The sequence below is a fragment of the Triturus cristatus genome, chromosome 4_1 (assembly GCF_964204655.1).
Source record: "Triturus cristatus chromosome 4_1, aTriCri1.1, whole genome shotgun sequence".
Lineage (NCBI taxonomy): Eukaryota > Metazoa > Chordata > Amphibia > Caudata > Salamandridae > Triturus > Triturus cristatus.
In genome coordinates this window covers 166,702,820-166,722,678 of record NC_140585.1, presented here as the reverse complement: position 1 = coordinate 166,722,678, position 19,859 = coordinate 166,702,820, and the positions used below count along the sequence as shown (strand labels likewise).

The window sequence follows — 19,859 nt, the reverse complement described above, 5'->3', positions numbered from 1 at the left end:
ATGTCTATTATTTAATAGTGCAATGTGCTCATTTCATACCAATCTACTAACCAACCCATAAACGTGATTTTCAAGTTTCAATGTTAATAATTAAAATTGTCATTTGCAAAAAACTTCACTCCATCCCACTCTACCTTATCCCACTCCACTCTATCTCACTTCACTCTATTCCACTCCACTCGATCCCACTTCACTCTATCCCATTCCACTGTATCCCACTCCACTCTACAACACTCTACTTCACTCTATGACTCTACTCTATAGAACACTTTGTTGCACTCTATTCTATGCCCCTCTACTCTACACCTCCCCACTTGACGCCCCTCCAGTCTACAAAACTATGCACCACGCCACTCAACTCCACTCTACTGTATGTCACCTATTCGTCTTTCTACTCAGCTGTTTGCCACGCTAGAAAACTCTATGCCACTATACTCTCTACTGCACTCTATGACACTTCACTCTACTCTGTGACACTCTACTCCACCCTATGAAAGTATACTGTATGACACTCCACCCTACGCCATTCCACTCCACAACACTCCACACTATTCCACACTACTCTATACCACTCCACTTTACAACACTCCACTCTGTGACACACCACTTGGTGACACTTCACTCAGTGACACTTCACTTGGTGACACTCCACTCCACTCTATGACACTGTACACCTCTCCACTTTACAAAGCTGCACTCTGCACCACTATATGCCACTCTACACCACTCTATACTACTCCACTTTGACACTTTACTACACTCTATGCTATGCCACCCCATTCTATGTTGCTCCATTCTATTACACTCCACAGCACTCCTCTCTACAACACTCTACTACACTCTACACCTCCACTCTACAACACTTTACTCCACTCTACTATACGCTCCTGCACTCTATACCCCTCCACTCTATGCCTCTCTGTGCCACCCCACTCTACATCCATCTACTGAATGCCACTCTACACCACTCATCTGAACTGTTCACCACTCTACTCAACTCTAGGCCACTCTACTCTAGTATAATTGTCTAATTGCAAATAAGGATAAAATGGCAATGTGAAGTACTCTGAGATTTAAAACTGACCCAAATTGCTTTTAGCATTGTTATAAAACCACTAACAATTTTTAGACCCCAAAATTCAATAGCTCAATGTCAAGAAAGTTTTATTTGAATAAATAGAGAAAAGCTTAATTGAAATGAAAAATATTTGGATAAGAATAGTGCTATGCAGCATTTACTTTGAAATGTCTGTCCTTTCTGCTGCAAGTGTGTTTCTGGTGAGCAAAATGTGTTTAAGACTGCAGTAATGCCTCCTGTCTACAGGGGCAGAGCTGGGAAAAATTATAAACACACTGAATGAAAGACAGGTCCCCACAAGGCAATTTTAAAAAAAGTGTAAAAATTGACACAGATGTGCCTGAAGTCATTTTTTTTATCATTTAGAAGGCATTGCCTTGTGGGGACCTGGGTTCAGGTCCCAACGGTGCAATCAAGTCTCCACAACGGGAGTAACACAAACCCACACACACACCACACAGATCACACATATGCACACACGCATACACACACACACACACTCCTCACTTATGAACCATGCTGCCATACCAATGTCCCAAATGTTTCAATTCTAATGTTTTGGGAGTTCTGATGTACATGGTGCAGCCCAACAGTTTTACTGCAGCATACTTTGACAGGTCACACCTGCAATGTATCTGAAGAGAATGATCAGAAAAAGGCAAACTTGCACCATTTGCTGGACTAAATCAATATTCTGCTATTTATGCCTTATTACCCCAGACAAACTTGGAATAAGACGGATTTACCACTGCTGGTAACAGTTTCTTCATGATATGGTAAATAATATCCATATTGAATTACAGCGAGAAAAGGGGCATTTTTAGGACAGCTATGAGTTTAATATAAATAGAAATAAAGTGACTAGTTAAAAGTGATGATGAATGAAGAGGCAAAAATTAAGGCTCATATTATGAGATTGTCAGAAGTTGATGTGGGAATATTAGGTTCTAACAGGCATCCCCAAACCAACTTCTGGCAAACACAAGTGTTCTTCCCTGAACTGGAATTGAGTACCTGGGCCCTAAAACACTAGTTTATTGATGAGCGTTTTACCCCAATCTAAGGAGAAAGCTGCTGACATGTTTCACCTGCTGTGCAGATGGACTATATCTGGAAAACAATTGGTGGTTTTCGAGTCACTGTTTTTCTGTCGGATTAGGTTTGTGGCCATTCAAAGGGAGTATTGTCTGCTCCCTAAACTGTTTTTAGTGGTTGTGCAGGTGCTGGGTTCCGATGCTGGCTACTGCCCTTGTACCTATCCCTATAGCAGTAGACAGATAGGCTGATGACTCCAGGACGAGAATTACTGGGATTGAGTTTGTGAGCTTTATGAAATTGGCAAAGGTTCACTAATAACTTTTCAAAAAGTACAGAAGCAAAGTCCCGCATTTTCAGCTCTCGAGTTGTACTCTTTATACTATTTTGAAAGTCATTACAGAAAATGTGTTATCTGGTACAATATCTTTCTCAAAGCCTCTTTCACTTCATTGTTCCTCAGACTGTAAATCATAGGGTTCAGGGCAGGAATTATGAGAGTAGGGATCAGAGCTATTCCTTTATACTGCTGTTCTGAAGAGCTTGAATTGGGGAGAATCTCCATGAAAAAAGAGCTGCCAAAGAAGAGAAAGACTGAAGTGAAGTGTGAGATGCAGGTGGATGCAGCCCGGTGCCTTCCTACTGTGTTGCGGATCCTGAGGATTGTAGCAACAATATGGGTGTAGGAGAAAATGATAACAAGGAGGGAGCTTGCAACTACTAAAGCAGATAATCTAAAGCGTACCAAGTCATTTATTAAGATGTCAGTGCAGGACAGCTTCAGGAGCACAGGGTAATCACAACCAAAGTGGTTTATGACATCAGGACCACAAAAAGATAAACGAAATAAACATCCTACATGAATTAGAGAGTGCAGAAAGCCACCGATAAATGATGAAGAAGCCAAGCTGACATAGAGACTTTTCCTCATGATGACTGTATATAGCAGAGGGCTACATATTGCCACATACCGGTCGTAGGCCATCGCCGCCAAGAGGAAGAACTCCGTACTGGCACAAGAAGCAAAGAAGTACACCTGAGTGAAGCAGCCATATAACGAGATTGTTTTCTTTTTACTAAGGAGATCAGCCAAAATCTTGGGTGAGAAAACATTAGAGAAAGAAAGGTCCAAGAAGGAGAGCTGAGCAAGAAAGAAGTACATGGGTGTTTGGAGATGAGAGCTGCACAAAACAGTGACCACGATGATGACATTGCCCATAAAGGTGAAGATATAGAGCAATAGGAAGAAAATGAAGAGAATCACTTGCTGGTCTGGATCATCTGTGAGTCCTAACAGGATGAACTCTCTCACACTGCTTCCATTTACTGAATTCATGACTCTGGACAATGACCTCGATCTGAGGGGAAGGAAAATATATATTGAATAAATAATGACATTATATAAACATTCATCACATTAAGCACATATAAAGCAAATAGATAATCCCAACAAACTGGAGAATTTAAGAACGATTAGTTAACATTCAAGATGACCAAATTATTTACGAATATGTAATTAATTAACAAGTTTGCTGTTGGGGCTCTTAACGGCCTAGTAGTTTGCTACATGGACTACATAGACTAACGTAAGTCATCCAACTCCATTCCCGGTTTAATCATTGTGGAAAACATGTATAATCCTTACTACCTTTGAGTTCCAGATCATAGTCCTGCATGCCCTCCCTGTCACCATATCTATGTCAATTCAATTCAAATCCAAAATTTGTATTCAGTCTAATTAGAAATAGACCATAAAAGTACATAAAATTTAATACATATCCATGATCTCTTGAAAGTTTAAAAACACTTTTACATTAGATTAAAAACAATTAAAAATGTAAATGCATGAATGTGCTTTGCTACTCCACATTTCATCGTATAACCAAGTTGATAAAAGAACAAGAAGTTTGAACTGCCATCAAGATTTAAGGCATCAATACACTCATATCACAGTTGGACGAGGTGTAAAGAGAGTAAAGGAAAAAGAAGGAGAATAAAAACCTCAAATAGGGTCTGCTATGTGCTCCTGCTAACACAAGAATTAAAAGAAGTATCTTAGCCTAACTTCACCTATCAAAGGCAGGCTTAGTACGAGCCAGGACTATGTTAATTTAAATGAATAAGCAAAAAGAGAAAGGTGCTAACACAAAAAATCGCAATCCACTCATGGGGAAAAAGTATGCCGGATGTGAGGGGTAGGTTTCCCGGCTCAATTCTTGGGGTGCCATGGACACAATACTTTATGTGTCGAATTAATCCACCGGACACTGTTGAGGGGATACTTTAATTACCTTTAGGTCTTCCTTTGATGCTGTTGTGAGAAGTTGTCCTGATATATGCTGTCCACTAGTTCTAGTGGGCACCCTGTATCAGTCCAAACAACCCCTTAGTGGTATACGTTAAAGACAACCTTTATTGAAAGCAATCCTAGTGGTAGCTATGGAGAGCAGCCTTCAGGCTAAGTCTTGAAGAATGTAAAGCAGCTTGTTTTACCAGTCTATAATCTCTTGAATGATCAAATGAAAGGACAACCACACCAGGTATATATTTAAAATATATTTATTTAGGATTAAACACACCCCCCTAGTCTCTTTATGAGGCTAGAGTTCGAAGTACTTAAGTTACAAGTCAGTAATCAACAGTAATAGCACAAATACACGTTTGGGCCCTAGGTGCGTACCAAACCATATACCAAAAAAGTGGTATAAGAACTACGACTGGACTAGACACAAGGTCTACAGCCTGTAGAATCGCTGGGACCCCAAGGAACCACCCAAGGTAGTGACACAGGGGACCCATGGGGACTGTATGCAGTGTGTGAACACAACCGCGGGTTCCTGTTAGCTTCTATGGGCAATGTCGCGGTTGGAAATTTAAAGATTAGGGACACTTAGAATCGAGTCAGGACCAAACCCTTTTGGACTTAAGAAGTTCTAGGGCTAGCAAACACGGGAGCACTGAAGTACTCGAGTTACCTCACCCAGGGAAGCCGGCTGCATAGGTGTCTTTTGGTGTCGGGTCGCGTCGTCGATTGCAATGGAAGCCTGCAAAGAACTGCTGCTGCCGTGAAGAGGAGAAGTGTCCGAAGAGGTCCAAGCCTGGATCTAGGATGGAAGGAACCTGAAAGCAAAGGGGACAGAGTCTGGGTCACTAGCCAGTGACCGAGGGCAGGATGGACCAATGCCCACTGATGTCGGGTGCTTCAGGTGAGTTGATGGGTGTCTTGACTCTTCAGCCACGATGTCCAGGAGGCATTGACGAAGTCCACGGGCCAGATTCGAGCTGTCCCAAGAAGTCTATCGAGGGCTGTGGAGTCGGCAACCAGAATGGACCCAACAAGTCTTGGCAATGGCAAGTCACTGGAATTCAGAGAAAGGACTGCGGTGTAGACCAGCAAGGTCTGAGGGACTCACCCAGCAAGGTTAAGTCAGGGCACATCTGCAGCAACCAGGAAAGCCCAAGAAGAAGAAGAGGAGTTGCCTTCGTGGAGACCTGCAAGCCAACGGGCTAGTGATCGCGAAGGAGCCTCGAGCAGTCGCACTTGAAACTGGCCCACGGGTCACTCATGGAGTGGAGGCCAGCAATCTTCGGTGCATGAAGTGCTCAAGGCTGAGGATACTCAGAGCCCAAAGCACAACTTCGAGGAAGTCCCAGAAGATAGTGTTGCTGCAAAAGTACACGGTGCCCAGGGGTCACAGTTCCACGTCACCCACGATAGCCACGGGCCTCAGCTTTGCTGTGGAGTCAGGGTAGCCTTGGGGAAGTCTGGAAATCCACGTCTGGGGATGCAGAGACTTCAGCATCCGGCGGGAGCTTCAGAATTGTAGACCGGTCCTTTGCTTCTTTGGTGCCTGCCAAGCGGGGGAGTCACTCCTTGACCCCAAGGGAGATTTCTTCAGTCTTCTAGTCAGGATAGAAAGTCGAAGGTCCAGGATTTGTGTTGCAGAGTTTCGTTCAGGCTAATATAAAGTCCTAGGGACTGGATTCCTATACTTATAGTAAGTTTAGGGGATGGACTAACGCTAAGGCCCCACCTATGGGTGGGCTTGGAAAGAGGGGTGGTTACACCCATTTCCTTTGTACAGTTTCACGTCAGAGCAGGGGCAGGTAGCCCCTGCAACCATTTTGAACTGGACTATGCACAGGGACACCAAGTGTGCCCCCAGTGCAGGACTTCAAAGCACCAGAGAGTGCTCCCTCCCAGCCCCAATACACATCTGCCTGTCTGGGGAGGTGGTTACACCTCCCTTACACAGGAAACCAATTGTCCAGGCCTCCCCTGCCGGAGTTTCGGTCAGCGGCAGGAGGCCAGACCCGTGTCTGTGGCAGAGGCATCCATTTTGTGATGCCAGGGCTCAGGAAAGTCCTACCGGGTTTGACCAGTGTGAACATGTCTCTCCCTCTAGAAGGGTGGAATGCTACCTCCGCCGCCAGAACTGGCAGGGAGGTAGTATTCCAAGATGTTCGTCACCAAACACAACATGTTTTGATGCAGCCATTCCAAGGCTAGCATTTACCGCGAGGTTATAATGCACTTAAGAGTATATGGTATGGTTGTATCACAGAACAGCTATAAGGAAGGATTTCCGAAAGCTGCAGAGGGGTTCAGCTCATGCTTGGGCACCCTCTCACACAAAACCAAGCACTCTGATTTCAGGATTGTCAAGGCCTGCCATAAGAGTGACTTATAGGTTTATATGTGTCTGTATATATATGTGGATATAGGTAGCCTATACTACTGTAAGGGATGCAAGCACACCCTTACCCAGGCTGCAGTAGCAGACCTGTGGTGTCATTTTGGAGTGCTTCCCAGGGGTGGCATAATACATGTTTCAGCCCCTGGTAGGCCTCTGAGGTACCTATGCCCTAGGTACGTAGTATACCATATACTAGGGGCTTATAAGGCACTCCAGAATCCAATAAGATATGTACCTAATGTACATGCAAACCATTTTAGAGAGGAAGCAGCTAGGCTGTGGTCCTGATTAGCAGGGCTACAGCCAGACTAAGGTCGAAAAAAAGTGAAACACCAGCAAAAAGTGGGGCTACCCATGTGAAGCAGGTCCTACTCTCCTACACAGTGGGTACCTTACTCGCAGCGCTATGTGGTAGGTAGGTTACCCACCTTCCATGGTGTGTAGATAGTTTATCCACTAGATCCTGATGAATTGCCACTGATCCTCCTGACCATTTGGCATGAAACATGTTGACCCAAGAAGTGTAGAGCGCAGCTACCCTGAACCAATACTTCAGATAGTTGCCACTCATCCCCCCTTTTAGTCAGGTGGAGAACCAATTTGAATAAAAGTGTTTTTGGACTACCCAACCTGTTTTAATCACTTCTCACTACATCTACACTTTTTAGGCCCCTTACCCCCACTGCACCAAACGGCAAGGAACAATAGATATCTGCCAAAGAGCCCCTTTATAGGTGCCCGTCGGGTATTGCAGCACTGACCCGATGCGGAGCAGGCCCATATGACGAAGCATGACACCTAGCTGGCTGGGTGTGTGAGGGCCCTAGTTCCAAAAGGGGAAATTTCCCTCCTTCCGATGTTCTCAGGACAACCACTCCCCTTTGTGACATCCTGACATATCTCCTTCTCCCTCCTTTGACCTACCTGAGTAACTGCATACCCTCTTTCTTATAATATGCCTGGGCATGTATGCTGGACCTCTATAAAAAAAAAAGCCCTGAAGTCCCCCTTCTGTTGTTTGACATCTACATGCATATAGTTCAGGGAGTTAGCCTATCATAGTTTTTATAGCCCAAGTTTCTGCTTTCAAAAAGGTGCAGACAAGGTAGGAAATTTCAGGTGTACTTAAAAATTGAAAGTGGAGCAAAGCTACTTTACACCGTCCAAATCCTAACTTGCAAAACAAGGGATTCAGAAAGGGCTGTGCAATTTACAAAAAACGGAAATGCAGAAGTGATTGTGCAAATTGATTGTCACAGGTGCAAGTGGATACCATGTTTCCCTCTAGGTCTTAAGAGTTTAAAAAAAATAGGGACCAATAAATTGATCCCGCCCTAAAGCAGAAGAGGAGTGATTGCTCCCATCTTGTAAGATCTAAAGATAAATACATAGAAGATTCACCTGTTAATAAGGATCTGCAGTAATTCAAAACTGAGGGTTTTGCTAACTCATTTTTCATTCTTCTATCTGGGCAATGTTCCATGAATTATGCTTTCACCTTTGTCTTAGCAGTTTTTCAATCACTGTAAGGTTTGATAAACCAAGAGGATAAACCCAGGATTCCTAGAGTGTTCCGTATATAACTTAGCCATGGATTAGAGTAGGCCTCGTCCAGTGCTGGACAATTGAGTATAATATCTCTACATAGCTTTGCTGCTGAGTTTGTCTAGATGCTAACCCATATAGAGAGTTGCAGGAAGCATACCTTATCCAATATAAAACCCTGGTTTAACTCAGATTGAGTAATGAGACTAGAGGTGGTCAGTGGTAAACTAAACAACTGCCGGAGGAAATGAATTTTCTCAGCCTTTAAGGAGCAACATTTGTTAAAACCCCAGATTCCTGCACCATAAGTGGCTGCACTAATACACTGCGAATTATACACCTGCAATGGTGGTAAAACAAACCCTCTAAAGTCTTATCTAATAAGTTTGCGGACTGTCCCTGCAATTCTACTAAATTTGAGACTAGCCTGAGCAAGGTGGGGATTCCAAGACCCTGATCAGCTAAAGGTTAAACCTGATAACAGAAATTATCAACAATGATTAATTCTTGCCTGTTGAAACAGATTTTGTTAGGCCTTAATTTATCTGGTCCACCGGTCATAATGTGCGATTTGGTGGAGCTGGTTTTTCAATTCAGATTTTGCATAAAAGAATTAAATCGGTCCACCTGGTGCATTCAGAGTAAGGGCTAGCAATACCGTGTCATCGGCGTAAAGTTATGCAGGATTAAGAGTGCCTGCTATTTTAGGTATATCTGAATGGAAAGTAGTTAATTGAGCTGTTAATCCATTTATATATAGAATCAATGGTAGGGAAGCCAATATACACCCCTGTTGCACTTTGCTCTTCAAAGGGAAATCGGAAGAAAGCTCGCCATAAGAATTTAAACACACTCCAGTTGAAAGATCTGTGTTTAATGATTACAGAAAGCTTGCCAGTGGAGGGTGCACTCCTAGTTCCAGCAACATTACTATAACTTGGTTCTGTTCACTGAATCAAAGGCTGTGGACAGATCCATGAAAGCAAGGCAAATGGGAGAGCATCTGACGTTGGTGTACATAGAAATTGTCAATTGTTCAAACACTGTTCATTGGTGCCTAAGTTTGGATGGAAATCAAATTGAAAAGGGGAGAGAGTGTCCTTATCCACTACCCATTTAGCCAAACTGTTATAAATGATTCTACCAATAATTTTAATCATGCTGTTGATGAGATAAGACAATAGCTCTTAGGGGACATACGGACATCCTTTTTGAATATTGGCACAACCGTTGTGGTAGTCCAGGGAGGAGGAATTTTAATGTTAATCTAGAATTAAATGTGTTGGTAACAAGGGGACCCCAAATTTCAGGCATGGTTTTCAACAAATCCATAGGTACCCTATCTGGGTCTGGTGATTTCCCACCCTTGCTGTGTTGAATGGCCAATTCCACTTCTTGCAATGATATTAAAAGGGGTGGGAAGTTTAGTAATCTATTATGTAGGATGGTTAGCAGACTCGGATCTGGCTCAATAAAATAGATAGAGACAAAGTGAGTGACCCAGTCTGAGCCTAAGATATTGTTTTGCAGAAGAGGATTAGTAGGGGAATTTCTAGATCTAATCTGGTTTGACTAAATCCCAAAAGGATTTACTGTCCTTCCCCTGGGCTGTGTATTCCAGCAGCTCCAAGTCACGCGTATATAGTTCCCTCGTTCTACGTGAGAGCGCAGTTTTATACTCACTGGAAAGCTCACTCCTTACACTGAGCCTTGCATTTAGGGTTTCCTCAACTTTCGATTTGCCTTAGAGCAGGCCCCATCAAACCACCTAGGGTCCATGTTGGATGTGTGGATTGGCTTGAGTATAGGCTCCCTGATTATGAATGCGTATTAACGTATTGTAATGTGGATCCATTGACTCTTGTCCATTCTCCTCTAGGCAATTAAGAAATACGCCTAGAAGTGACTTAAGTAGAACTGCTACTGATTCTATGTACTTTTTCAGGCACAAGACTAGTCTTAAATCCTCTGAAGAGGGTTGTGTGATGGAAACTAAGTCACTATTACATATACGTTCCTTGATCAGTAAAAGCATGGAGGCACACAGAGCATTATGGTCTTCCCATGTCCATGTCACTCCAGGCTTTCAGGAGCCACAGTGTAGGGCAAAGCTGTGGCACCTACAATATGAAACATCATTATCTTTGTTTGCAAAGCCAAGCAGGAAGGTGGCATGAGGTGCTGCTGTTGCCAATAGATGGATGATTGTCTGTGGTGCAAATGGCACCATCATGAATGAAATGGTTTCTGTGACTCTGGAACTTTGGAACAAGCGGCCAATCAAGGAAAATGTGCCAGACAGGGACTGTTGGGAAAGCTGAGTACCTATCTATTATGGTTTCTGGAGTACTCTGAGTGGTATTTCTTGCTCTTTGCCTAAATCTAAGTTGTCCCTGTCAATGACTTCCCGTGCAGAGGTGCAAAATAGGGCTTTTGCACACATTTTCAACAAATTTGCCCTATTTTAAAAGGAAGTCAGAAACATTTAATAAGAAAGATCACAACAAAATCCAATAAGAGGGAGTCGCGCTATGAATTAGTAATGTTGAAAGGCAATCAGCACCAAGATTAAGTAAAACAACAGACAGAAAGCACTGTTCACTTTTGACTGGGACATAGGTACAATTCAGGCTGACCATGATGTAGCGGTGGTCGGATACACCAAGTGGGTCTAAGTTTCTACCTTCTGACTTAGTCATTTTTATGGAGGTCAAAATCCAGTAGCAGGGCAAGGTTGAGGTAGGTATCCTACAAATTCCCTTTGAATCTGGTTTACCAGTGGATGAGATTCTACTAAGTCAGTGGGTTTGGCAGGAAAAGCTCAGCATGGCAAAATTCAAGTTTCTCAGCTGCCAATGTCCTCTCTTGTGGCAGATATTTCACACCTTTGCCTGGTGAAGATTCCTACCTGCAGAATTAGTCTAATTTTGTAGCTGCAAATCGTCCAGCAGGACAGGACTGATGAAATGTCCAATGTATTTCTGAAATCAGACACCTTTGACACAAGGTGACTCTGAAGCTCCTGCGGTCTTGGAAGTCCAACCATTTTCTAAATCCCAATTGTCAGACTCTCTGTGGCAGTTCCTCTTTGCCACTTCTAAAGTTTCCAGAACATCAGTAACAAGACTTAGGGGCCAAGAAAAGCTCCTGCAGTGTCCACCAGCAAGGTCCTGTCCAGTTCCGGTTGTAACTCGTCACTCCAGGAAAACATGCCCCTTACAACTTGGTATGTCCCTGCAGCCATACAGGAGATCGGCCAACTGACCCTTGGAGTCCACTTATTAGTCCTGGCTACAAATGGGAGCAGATTCAGCCCTGCAGGTCTCCTTACAGTTTACAGACAGCAGGTCCGCCACAGTTCCAGACAGTGCTCTCAGGAGAAGGTGGTGAGGTGCGACTTTGTCTCAATTTACTAGTCAGTTAGTGTGGATGACTCCTGGACAATCCTTGACCAATGAGCATAAGTTTTCCAAGGTCAAAATTTCCCAATTTTGCATCAAATCATCCTTTCCTCACTTCAAACTCTCCCAGTGTGCACAATTTCCAATAACATTTAACATTACAACATCTTTTTGCTCATAGAGGTAGCTTGCAGCATACTTAGGTATGTGTTTAAGGTAATGAGCAGTTCCCTCCCACTCAACCACTCTAATCCACTTCTAGGGCAACCTCACTCTTCTTCTGAAAGATAAAAGACTGCTCTTCTCCAGGCACCCCCTATCGCTTAATATTTTAAGTTATTGAAGTTCTTTGAATCATCCTTAAGTCATTGTTGTTGCTCTGAGAGCAGTATTTCAGCACTCCTCAAAGCAGTGCTACAAGGCTAGCTAAAGGCAGGCCAAGGCTAATTAGCCAGCATGGACATCTGGCATGGAAAATATACCTTTTTTGCATGCTATTTTTCCAAAATATTTTTTCTCTGTAGCTTTGTCCAAATCACATATACAAAATTAGCATGTTAACCCCTTCAGTGCTCATGGCGGAATGGTTCCGTCATGATCACCAGTGCTCCTGTGCAAATGACGGAACCATTCTGTTATGAGAACAGGGGCACTAAATCCCCCTGCTGCAGACAGCAGAGGGAGTTCCCTCTTTTTTATTGGCCTTGGGAGGTTTGCGAAAAGCTTCCCCAACCTCCCGAGCCCAATTTGCATTTTCATTGCAATGGCGCGCTGACATCATTGCAATGAAAATGAAACTGAAACTTAGTTTCAGTTTCATTGTTTCAGTGCTCATGGGGCTATCTCAGCCCCCCAAGCACTGAAAAAGATGGGAGGGGTATCGTTGGAAAGGGGATAATCTCCCCTTTCCAATGGTATCCTTCCCTAGTAGATCCCTGCTTGGAGACCTTCCCAGGAGGGCGATCCCCAAGTAGGGATCCACCCACTAGCACCAGGGAAGGGCCTTTGCTACCCCCATATTTGTTTGGGCACATCAGTCTTTCAGTCCCTCCTGGGGGGGCAGATAGGGCAGTAGCCCCCAATCTGCCCCCCCGGAGGGCAGAAAGCCCACTAAAAACCAGGGATTCTTTTTTTTTATTGATGTTGGGGTGGGGGCTGCTCAAAAAGGGCAAGGCAATGCCCCCACCCCACCCCTCCAGAAAAATGTCAGTCTTTCTGCCCCCTGGGGGGTAGATGGGGCAGGAGCCCCCAATCTGCCCCCTGTGGGGGCAGAAAGCCCACTAGAAACCAGGTTTTTTTTTTATTGATGTTGGGGTGTGGGATGCCCAAAAAGGGCATGTCATTGCCCCCCCAGAGGAATGTCAGTTTTTCTGAACCCCGTGGGTAGAAAGCCCACTACAACACTAGAAACAAGGGATTTTCTTTTTATTGATGTTGGGGTGGGGGCTTCCCAAAAAGGGCATGGCAATTCCCCCACCCTCCCAGAGAATTGTCAGACTTTCTGCCCTCAGAGGGCAGATAGGGACTTGTAGCCCCCAATCTGCCCCACAGGGGGGCAGAAAGCCCACTAGAAACCAGTTTTTTAATTGACGTTGGGGTGGGGGCTGCCCTAAAAGGGCATTCCCCCACCCACCCAGAGAAATGTCAGTCTTTCTGCCCCCAAGGGGCAGATGGGGGCAGTAAGCCCCTGGGGGGGCCAGAAATCCCATTAGAAATCAGGGATTTTTTTATTGATGTAGTGGTGAGGGCTGCCCAAGATGGGCAATCCAAGAGCTTTTTAGGTTGCTGGCTGCAGGACACATCTGGATTTCGCATGAGCAGGTTCGAGAGGAGACAGGCCTGTAGGGCTAGGGCCAAGTCAGTGGGCGTCTTCCTCTTATTAGCTGGCTGCACAGCTGTCCGGTCCTTCTTCTTCTTTTCTTCTTGTCATTTCTGTATCTGAGGAAGCAAGGTTCAGGGTGCCTCCTAAATACTAGATTTAAGGGCGTTACAGGTAGGTAAAGGCAGGGACCAATGGGTCCCTTCCCTGGGGTGGGAACACCCCCTATCGTGCCACCCTCCAGTGGGAGGGGTCAGGAGCCTGTCCCTGGTTGGTTGGGTCCCCCCATCCTCAAGAAGTGGGGACTCGGAGTTGTGCTTCACCTCGCATCCCCCACCTGAGTGGTGGAGTTGGCAGAGGTGGGCACACCTCTTTCCCTCACTTGTTTTTACCACCGGTTCTCCGGCCCAAAGTGGGGGGTAGAACCAGTGGGGACCAGTTGCTGAAAGCAGCAAATGGTCTGGGGAGGCTCACAAAGGCGGCATGCCTTTGAAGCTTCCCCTTCGTGAACCCTGCCCATCCTGGGGAGGAGGCTTGGCACCTCGTCCCAGGATGTGCATTGTTTCAGGCCCCCGGGAGCAGCAGGCTCTTGACCCAGGGGTCCAGAAACATGTCTGTTTGTGGCAGCCTAAGCAGCCACTCGGTCGGGACACTAGAAGTTGGTCAACTTTCAAGGGGCATCTCTGTGATGCCCTCTGTCGTGCATTTTACATTAAATCCCACACTGACATCAGTGTGGGTTTAATGTGCTGAGAAGTTTGATACCAAACTTCCCAGTCTTCAGTGTAGCCATTATGGTGCTTTGGAGTTCGTAATGTCAAACTCCCAGCACCGTATACTCTTAATGGCAGCATTTTACTTAAAATGCCCAAGAATGGACTTGGGCATTGTAGGGGTACAGGGTTCATGCACCTGCACTTTTCCCATGCTGCGTTGTGTGAATGATTAATAAATCTGAGCCTAAATGTCTCAATGTACTTTCAAGCACTGATTCTACTATGCGATTACTTGATGCACACAATGCCCAGCAGCACTATTTCTAACCATTTTCACTTGTTGAAATGAGAACCATCTTTTTGCCATACTTCCTAACATTTTTCCGGCTGGTCATCTGGTTGCATTCCAATACAATGGCTTAAGGTCTATTAATCAAGCCTCCAGATAAGTGTTCTATTTAAATGTATATTTGCAATGCATTGTTGGCTTCGGCCAACAAGGCTTCCTTGGACAAATTGCAAGTAGTCCAGAACACTGCGGCCCTACTAGTAGCAAATGCCCCTCCCAGAAGGGCCTCTATACCACTTCTAAACAAACTCCACTGGCTCCCTGTGAGGAAATGAGTGACATTTAAAATCTGCTGCACCGTTTTCAAAACTCTCAATGGGCTGGGCCAATTGGTAAGGTACACACCCTATAGGCTTCCTCGGTCAGGATCTAAACTACGTCTCTGCACCCCGAGAATTAAAAAAGTCCCCATGGGTGGCAGGGCATTTATTTACCTCGCCCCTACTCTCTGGAACGAACTTCCTGCCAACTACGCAAATGCCAGAACCTCAAACAGTTCAGGAAGTTACTAAAAGCCTATCTTTTCTGAGGTGTGTTCGTCTGGCTGAAGCACGCTGCCCCAGGGCGGAGATATACCCGACTAGGTGATTCGGGCGCTATATAAACTAATAAATATCAAATAACTATATCAACTTTAATCTTAATTGTCAAATGCCTCGTTTGTAATTCAACTTTTTGGATCTGATTCACAAACTATATTTTGTAGTATTGAAAGTAGTTCTGCTGTTGTACTTCATATTTACTGCAAAATACAGTTCACAAATTTATAGGTAGAATTTTCAGCCTCTCCTATCTTTTCAATGGGGAGATGTCAAAACATGTAAGTTTGCTGCTTAGAGCTTCATTATGAGTCAAGCAGAATTAAATTAACCAGGATAAGTTTGTACTGCCTATTTATTCGATGTTTCCACTCAGCAGCAGCCAAGTTTCATTCCCATTTGTTTTTAGGAGGAGCACGCATACAATGCTTTCCTCATTAGAAAAATGTTTCCACTTCCCTCCTCTACTCCCTACTTGCCTCCCTTATCATTTAACCTACACAGAACCTACAATATACTTTTATTGCTGATTCAAAGCAAGTGGTAAATGTATGACTTAAGCCACCATGGAATTTGGATTCTGTGTGATTTTATGACTTAGAAATTGGGCCCACATGGTAATTCCCCATTTAATGGGTTTAACTTGTTCTTGCAAAGTTTTGAGACCATTTACTCTGCAGTAATTCTGCCCTAGTACTGCGCAATGTATAATTGGGGCATTAATAATAAATGTGGGAGGAGTGGAGGGAGTGAAGGGAAAATTAGGAATGTCTACTACAAGTTGAAGTTTACGGAAAAGTAAGAAAGGGCTTGGGGAGGTACAGGGTACTACAAACACCCACCCACAAAAAAGTAAACATCTTCCTAATTGCAAACTTTAATTCTATAGCTACTACAGCCCTAACAGTTACAAAACCGTAGTACTTCAACTCTAGCTCAGCCTTGGAATTAGCAAAGCACTAAACATGACCACTCACTGGTAATGCAACACACACCTATAGAGGATAATAGAAACAGGGACTTAAAATAACACCCTAAAGGTATTAATGTTAGATAAAAATTAAAATAAAATATATACATATATTTTCATAATGATTTTAGAATATAATAATAGACATAATTTATAAATAAATTAAAACTAAACTATTAGAGAAACAAAATACACATTAGAAATAAAATAAAAAATAAAATAAAAATGTTATTGTAGATGAGAATGTTATTGGTATTGTATTTCATTAGCTATATGTTAATAATAAATATGTTAAAATGTTATACACTTAAGTTTTATATTGAAATATTTATCATATGTTCTTAAAGAATAATAAACTTTAATAAGTGTCCCTATATTTCGCCATATGGGGATTGCCACCATTCTAAGAAGATAACTTTGAGCAATGGATAAAGGTGAACAGATCTCACTGCACAGTTTATTGGAGCATTCCTACAACACAGATAGAGAAATATCTACAGAGCTGAATCCAGGATTCTTTTGAATTACTAGACAACTAAATGTCTGCAAAGCTAGTGACACCAGCCTGCTGAATACCCATAGGTATAATATGTTAAATTAAGTCAGTGAAGTCTGCATGTTTTCCAGTAGCGGCTGCTAAGGGGCAGTAGTGGTGAGGAAGGGCAAGGGGGTAAAAAAACAAAGAAAAAATGTATTCTTCTTCCGTCGATGCAGGAACAGGAAGCACCCAGGCTTCCGACTCCAGTAGCCAATCACAAAGCTGCTGATAGCAGCATCGTAATTGGTCTGAGCGCTATGGTTCAGCACTTAGATTGGGCTCGGGAGGGCTGGGCATATTCTCCACCCAGGCTGTGCAACAAAGCCCGGTGGAGAACATGCCGAGTGAGCATTTGGTTTGGCCAGCCAAACATGGCCGGCCAAACCGCCATGTGCACTTAGAGGTGCCCACTATCCCTCCCCTTTCTCTGTTGCTAGTCCAGCCCACCCCACCCCTACAGAGTATTGAAAACTAGAAAGATAATATCATGCTGGTAATATCATTTTATTTTTCCTGTGGGGCAATGCTCCTCCACCTTAGGGGTGTAGCCACCTCTGCATGTCCCTGTGCACAATGGCCTAGGTAGCTGGGTAGTTCAGAAGGGACTGTACCAGAGGAATTAGGTGCCTGGAGTGTGCAGATAAATTACAATCAAACATTTCTTCTGCGTTCTAGGAGTGTGCCGAACTTCAGTGAACAGAGGAAGCTATTTATACTACAGAAACAACCAGAGGACCATGTAACACCAGATAGTGCTGTGGGGCTAAAGCAAGACTTGTGATAAGCCTCCAGTAATTAAAAATAATTGTAGGCTTGGATCAGAAGAACCAGTCCTGTAAAGTTGTAAATTTCTCTATTAAGCTGGCATTTTTCTAGAACTTGGCACTTGGAGCATTTTCATCTCTGGAGAACTGGAACAATATTTCAAGCCTACCACTTCAAATAACTCAACTCTGGCAGCTTCACTGCAGTGATTTTCCCTGCTCTGACCTTTTAGGGGTGAATTGCTGTTTCTGTACTGCAGGGGCGACTGTTCTACAGAGGTATACAATACATCTTGTTGCCTTTTTACCGACAGCTAAATTCCTTGCTTTACTGAAGAGGTTTGACCTCTAATTTAATTCAATATTTATTAAAGATTTGGATCTCCAATGAGATATGACATATGATTATTACATAGTAAAATATAATTAAACATAAGGTTTATTCATTTTTCAGTTGATTGATAAATATCAAAATCCTTCATAGCTGGTATTAGATTTTCCCTTACATAGCACATCAGTAGATACATAACATGCATACCAATACATTTTCCTTTAACAATAGAACCTAAAAACTAAATGGACTCTAATTTTGTGCAAAAAAAACATTAAATAGCATCAACTACATATGCAAATTTCTAAAACATTATACAGCAATGTATAGTAACAGCTTCTTTAGAGGGTCAAGATGAAAAGTAACAGAGACTGTTTGGGAGTAAAACATACCCGGTTGTGCAAATAACAGTTGAATAGCAGCCAATAGATGTGCAAAATACAACCCAAAATGGGAAAAGGAGTATTAAAAAACCTTCAAAAGACACCACGGCTCAGGAATTAACAACACAATTAACAAGAGAGCCAAGTGTCTCAAAGGAGAGCTCGATTAAAAGAGTAAGTGAAAAGTTAGAATATATTCATAAACTCTATAAAAGAATTCAATAGTTTTACGCAGACTGCTTCGTTCTTCGGGCAAAAGAGGAAATCTAGGGCAGAAATTACATTTTTAATACAGTTTTGTAAAAACATCGGACGGAGCTAACGACGACTCCTCCAAACCAATGCTGGGCATACAAACAAATGCAAAAACAACAGTTAATGGACAGAATGAAGAACAATGTCATACATTCACCCCAGTACAGAGATCTGGGCCTAAATTCATCGTTTCTGATGGATTTAACCCAGGCCTCTTGCTGGGGGAGAATGTTTTGATTTGTTCTGCATTCCGTCCATCAATTTTGTGTCTTTTGCTTTCTCGCCCTAAGTGCGCCAGGTATGCTCAGACGTGGGTCCTGGGCACACTGTGCCACTGGAATCAAGCTATCCTGGTTGAAGAGGGGTGAAACCCCAAAACCGGTCCTAGGAGGCTTGTTTCCAGTCCAGGGAGGACCTGGCTTGGCAGTTCGGGCTGGACTGTTCCCATGAGGCACAGGGTCAAGACTGATTTGCATATGGTCAGGTCTAAACTGGGGTGGCATGGTGAGCAAAAGAATGATGGATTTAACCCAGATCTCTTGACTGAGGGTGAATGTTTTGATTTGTTCTGCATTCCGTCCATCAATTCTGTGTCTTTTGCTGGGCATACAAACAAGACATGATCCAGGTTCTGAATGCTCGTTTCACAGAAATTACAGATTTTTCCATTTTTTGTGCAATGAGATCAGTTTGCTGTTAGGTCATTTAAAGGTAAAAGGTTCATGCTACAAAGGGAAAGCCATCGTCGTGTTCCATGATGTAGGTTCCTGAGATATTCTCGGTCAATTCAACCTGGTTATAAATTTTAATCTCTCTTTAGAATTACAAAATGTAATATCTCTATTATAGCTGATCTTACCACTAGTATTTTTTCAAAAGCATTTAAATTCTGAAAGCGAGAGAGCGATCACTGATTCTTCTTGCACACAGAACACTTTTAGTGCTAGGGTAAATCACGAGAGAGGGAATATTTACCTACTATACCAGCAAAAATTTATTGGCACATGAAACCTCTTGATGGGATGACTCACTATTTTTTTAACTGATATCCCAAACACAGAATCCTGGATAAACCTTGGATATAGGAGCTTATCAAGCCAAATTCTAATCTTATAGCAGCTATTTGGACTAGAGTGTTACAATTACATAATTTACATAGAATCTGGCCTTCAATCCTACTAAAAAAACTCCAGTCCTTTACAGGAATTGATTCAATAGCATAAAGCAAAGTTGGAGGGATTTTTGCTTTAAAAACAGTGAGCAGATGTAGAAAATGCCTTCGACCCATTGCACTATAAAACATACGTAAGTCATTTACGTGAGACGCCACTTTACAAGAGCTGTGTTCAATATGAAGTTTATTATTTGTGTTGCCTGCTATTAATTTCCCTAAATAGAAAAATGAATCTACCACCTCCATATTTTCATGACAAATTTTC

General features: G+C 43.1%; 1 protein-coding gene across 1 annotated transcript; it reads right to left on the bottom strand.

Moving 5' to 3' along the window:
• Positions 1 to 2,510: 2,510 nt before the first annotated feature.
• On the bottom strand, positions 2,511 to 3,449 carry LOC146853806 (olfactory receptor 5AP2-like). Its single transcript, XM_085650915.1, has one exon. The coding sequence runs from the start codon at positions 3,447 to 3,449 to the stop codon at positions 2,511 to 2,513; it is 939 nt and encodes a 312-aa protein (XP_085507041.1).
• Between the last annotated feature and the right edge of the window lie 16,410 nt (positions 3,450 to 19,859).

What these genes read in the sequence shown, in the direction of transcription:
- LOC146853806 (XM_085650915.1), bottom strand. Translation starts at nt 3,449, where the DNA reads ATGAATTCAGTAAATGGAAGCAGTGTGAGAGAGTTCATCCTGTTAGGA.